The sequence below is a fragment of the Bison bison genome, unplaced genomic scaffold, assembly GCF_000754665.1.
Source record: "Bison bison bison isolate TAMUID 2011002044 unplaced genomic scaffold, Bison_UMD1.0 scf7180017864495, whole genome shotgun sequence".
Lineage (NCBI taxonomy): Eukaryota > Metazoa > Chordata > Mammalia > Artiodactyla > Bovidae > Bison > Bison bison.
In genome coordinates, this window is record NW_011495054.1 from 12,734,198 (window position 1) to 12,738,520 (window position 4,323).

Genomic DNA, 4,323 nt, shown 5'->3' on the forward strand with positions numbered 1-4,323 from the left:
TCCAGAAAACCCAACCGTAGAATTTACCGTTTATGGAGAACTTACTCTGTTCTAGGCACTCTGAGTGATTTGCATGCAGCCAAGCAACCAACCTGCCTCTCTGCTTCCGGGAAAGAAGGCACTATTACTGTCCCCAGAGTTCAGATAAGGGACTGGAGGCACAGAGGAGTGCAGTCACCTGCCACACACCTTTCACAATGAGCATGAACTTCAGGGTCTCTGGGTAATTCTCTTCAAGGAGTCCAAAGAACTGTGGAACCAAGAAAGACCCCATCAGAGCCCGTACCTCCTCTTCGCCTACCCCCGTCCCTTTGCAACCTCCCCTTGGAGGTTTCAGAAGGCTGCGGAGGGATTCCCTTCTTTCCATCACTTCCATGGTCCCTGGAGGAAACCTCTCCAGACTATTGTGACCACACTCTCATAATAATTACATAATATTAACCATCTTTAGAATAAATCTTGTATTTATTCTATTCTGTACTACTATTCAACAGTAGTACAGTGATAATAACGGCTACTGTTCGTTGCTTGTTCACTACTGGGGCTTCACGGGTAGTGGTAAAGAATCCACCTGCCAACGCAGCAGATGCAGGAGACACAGCCTCAGTCCCTGGGTCGGGGAGGTCCCCTGGAGTAGGAAATGACAACCCATTCCAGTATTCTCGTCTGGAGAATCCCAAGGACTGAGGAGCCTAGTGGGCTACAGTCCATGGGGTCACAGAGAGTCGGTCACGATGGAGCGAGTGAGAAAGCACACTCGTTTGCCAAGCGCGGTGTGTGCAGTTTATGTATCAACTCACAGAAGTGTGGCTATGTCCCTTTGGAGTGCAGACAATCAGTACCCCCACTGTGTAGGTGAGGACAATGGAGCATGGCGGGACAGAGTGACTTGCCCATGTCACAGAGCAGAGGTGACAGGGCAGGGGACGGTTTGTTGGAAGCTGCCCCTGTGGCGTCAGTACGTGCTGTTCCCAAGGCCTGGTCTGTGCAGTCTTCGGGAAACACAGTGATGGGGCCTGGGCTGCAGTGGTGGAAAGGCCACCACCTGTCACTAGATCCTGGCTCTGAGTGAGCAGCCAGTCACTGCTGGGCAAGCTGGTGGTTAAAGCAAGCAGGGCCGCCCGGGGCCTTTGCTCACCTCCTGGTACACTTCCACCAGGGGTTTCCAGAAGTGCTTCAGCCCCAGCCCCTCGCAGTCGAATATCATCACGATGGTCTCAATCTTCCTCCCCAGCTGCAAGGACAAGAGCAAGGATCAGGGTGCGGGCTCAGAACTTGGGAGATGGTGCCTCAGCACGTGACCCCCAGGGCTTCTCCCAGCTCCCTGCTCTGTCCTCAGAGGAATGAGCAGACAAAACGGTGACTGCATTTACCATCCGTCCATCCACTGTCCATCACCCATTCATCATCCATCCACCCTCCACCTGCCTATCAACCCATCCATTAATTGACCCACCTATTCATCAATTCACCCATCCTTCCCTTCATACGGCTGTTCATTTATCCACTCATCTCTCCATTTGTCCAGCTAATATTTATTAAAAACCTATGTTGAGCCAGGCACTGTGAGTATGGCATATAGCTCAATAATCCAGAGTTCTTATCCTTAGAGTTCAGTCTGCCTGGGGAGACTGACCAGCAACTGGGTCACCACGGTCCTGAGCTGAGAGCCGCGACTGGACGCACAGAGGTGTAGGGTGCACGTTAACCCAGATGGGGGCCTCAGCGAAGGGGACGGTCTGAGCCTTGAAAGATGGATAGGGCAGAGCCAGTGGAGGTGTGGGGGGAACGTGTGTGTGCTGGGGGTCGGATTATCCCACAGAAGGAGCAGCAAGGGCAGAGACTCAGAGGGACTCATAGTAGCTAGCACTGCTGAGGCCCCAGGTGCCGGCCACACACTGTTATCTAACTTCATCTCTGCAACCATTATTATGTGTCAGTTTTGGAGGTGAGGAGACAGGCTCAGAGAAGGGTGAGGTGACTTTCCAACGTGGCACAGCTGGGACGTGTCGGAGCTGGTGTGTGAGCCGAGAGCCCTCTGACCGGGACGTTGAGGGCGTAGGTGTGTTCCTGGGACTGCGGGCCCGGGCGGCCTCACCCGCTCGGTCTGCAGGTCACACTCATGCAGGATGCGCTCACAGTCCCTCATCTTGGTCTTGAGCAGGTCCTGCTTGGTGACCGAGAAGAGCAGGCCCTTGGGGTCCAGCGGCCCGATGATGTCGTACCACACGGGGCAGCCGTCTCGGTCATAGCCACACAGGCCTCCAGGCATGTACTTCTGGATCACCTGTGTGAGGCCAGACACATGGAACTGGGCGGTGTGCAACCTCCCAGAGACCGCCGTGGGCTTCCCTTGTGGAAAAGATGGAAAAGAATCCGCCTGCAGTGCAGGAGACCCGGGTTTGATCCCTGGACTGGGAAGATCCCCTGGAAGAGGGCATGGCTAAACCACTCCAGTATTCTTGCCTGGAGAATCCCATGGATGGAGGAGATTGGTGGGCTGCAGTCCATGAGGTCGCAAAGAGTTGGACCCGATTAAGCGACCAAGCCCAGAGATCGCCGCCCCACCCCGCCCCCTCGCCAAACCAGGCTGCCCTGGGTGGTCTGAACCTATACACACCGTGGTACAAGCACCTTCCCTTCCCTGGAGGGTGGCCCTACGTCCAGGTGAGAAAGCTGAGGGGCTTGCAGGGGAGGTGCTCGCTAATGGCAGATGCATGGCAAAGGCAGGACTCAGCCAGGCCTGCCGGAGGCCTCCCTGAGTTCTGCCCGCAGAGTCTCCCGGGCCCCTTTTCCATGGAGAGGGGTTGGGCTTAGTGATGAAAAACACGGATACTGAAGGTGAGCAGACCTGCTTCAAAAAACAGATGTGCCTGCTTCCCTGCTGTGCACCCTTGAACAGGTGACACCACCCCTCTGAGCCCCATTCCCCCTCCTCTGCTGGGGAAAGTCCCCAAGATCACACTGGCTTAGCAGCCTGCCTGGCTCAGAGCTTGTGCTCTGCAAATGAAACCAGGACTGTTATTTAGCTAAGGCACCACGGTGGGGTCTGTTCTTCCCGACTCGTCAGTGGGCAAAGTTTCTTTCCCACCTAGACAGGATGCTTTGAGCAAGGCACCAGGGGGTAAGGGCTCAGAGCCACGAGCTAACTGTGCTGCTGAAGAGCCTGCATTTGGAGGCTTGAGGTCAAATCCCAGCTCCACCTAGAGGCTCTGGGACTTTGGGTGGCTGCTTAACCACTGCTGGGCCTCAGTGTCCTCATGCGTACAATGGGTACAGCTGTATCCATCTCAGGCGTTTGTGAGGATTAAATGAGTTCATGCAGGTAAAGTCTTAACTCAAGCTTGGATCTTAATAGGAAATATTAATAATTATTACACGAGAGTTGGCTGCAGTTTCCCGGGGGTTCCACAGGCCTCTCAGGTTTGCTGCCCTCTACTCATGGTCCCCAGTGATGCCGAGGCTGTTGGGTGGTATGTCTATCAAAAACTTGGGGTGTGGGGGGCGCTGCTGTCTCACCTCGGGGGGCTGCCATTCAAGGATGTGGTCAATGTCCATGGTCTTCCGGAACTCCATGTACTGAAAGGGAAATGAGTGGAGATAGAGGCTGGAGGTGGGAATTGCCCCCAACAAACGCCCTTACCAAATTTTCTGGGGGGGATAGGTCTCACCTTGCGGAGCATGGCCTCTGATTTCTGCAGGTCGAAATTCCGAGCTGTGGGAAGATGGAAGGAAGGGGTGAGGTGTGAAAGAGGCTGCCTTGCAGTCATCTTGTCCTGGTCTTGGGCAGGAGGCGGGACTATGGAGGGCACCGGGGGCCTTAGAGGGGACCTTCCTTTCCTGTCCCCTCCCCTCTTCGGGACCTGAAGGTGAAGCAAGATGATGTGGTCGGATCCTGCGAGCCATGGGTCCTCCTGGAGCAGTTGGTACCAGGTCCCTCTTGCTGCCCCTTGCCCTGACCTCCCCCACGTCCGCCCTCACCTCGGAGCCAGCGCAGAAGGAAATAGTCATCCGGGTTGGGCAGGGCGGGCAACACATCCTGGACGTTTTCTCGGAACTGGGAAGAGAGATGCTGGTTGAAGAGGTGTTCACACTGAGCCTTGAGCTCAGACTCAGTGATTTTTTTTTTTTTTTCCAGTTTCTTTCCTTCTCTTCCAGTGTAGTCTGGCCTGCGGTGATGGAAGATGGGTGGGCGGAGGGATGGGGAGGTGAATGGAAGGTGAGATGGGTGAGTAAATAGAAGAATGGATGGGTGGGTGGATGGATGGGACAAAATGAAGAGGAAACCAGTGAATGGATAGGAGAGATGGGGCGTGAGTGGAC

At 55.0% G+C, this 4,323-nt stretch overlaps 1 protein-coding gene across 2 annotated transcripts in view; it reads right to left on the bottom strand.

Annotated features, from left to right (window-relative positions):
• The window catches only part of SEC14L3 (SEC14-like 3 (S. cerevisiae)), a 14,923-nt gene that overhangs the window by 4,898 nt on the left and 5,702 nt on the right, over positions 1 to 4,323 (bottom strand). For both annotated transcript variants that reach the window (XM_010828770.1, XM_010828769.1), the window contains 6 exons: positions 3,982 to 4,057; positions 3,672 to 3,715; positions 3,520 to 3,579; positions 2,099 to 2,287; positions 1,139 to 1,234; positions 190 to 250 (listed from right to left, as the gene is read on the bottom strand). In XM_010828770.1, coding sequence (XP_010827072.1) covers positions 190 to 250; positions 1,139 to 1,234; positions 2,099 to 2,287; positions 3,520 to 3,579; positions 3,672 to 3,683 — 418 coding nt within the window. In that variant the 5' untranslated portion in view covers positions 3,684 to 3,715; positions 3,982 to 4,057. The remainder of the gene's footprint in view (positions 1 to 189; positions 251 to 1,138; positions 1,235 to 2,098; positions 2,288 to 3,519; positions 3,580 to 3,671; positions 3,716 to 3,981; positions 4,058 to 4,323) is intronic.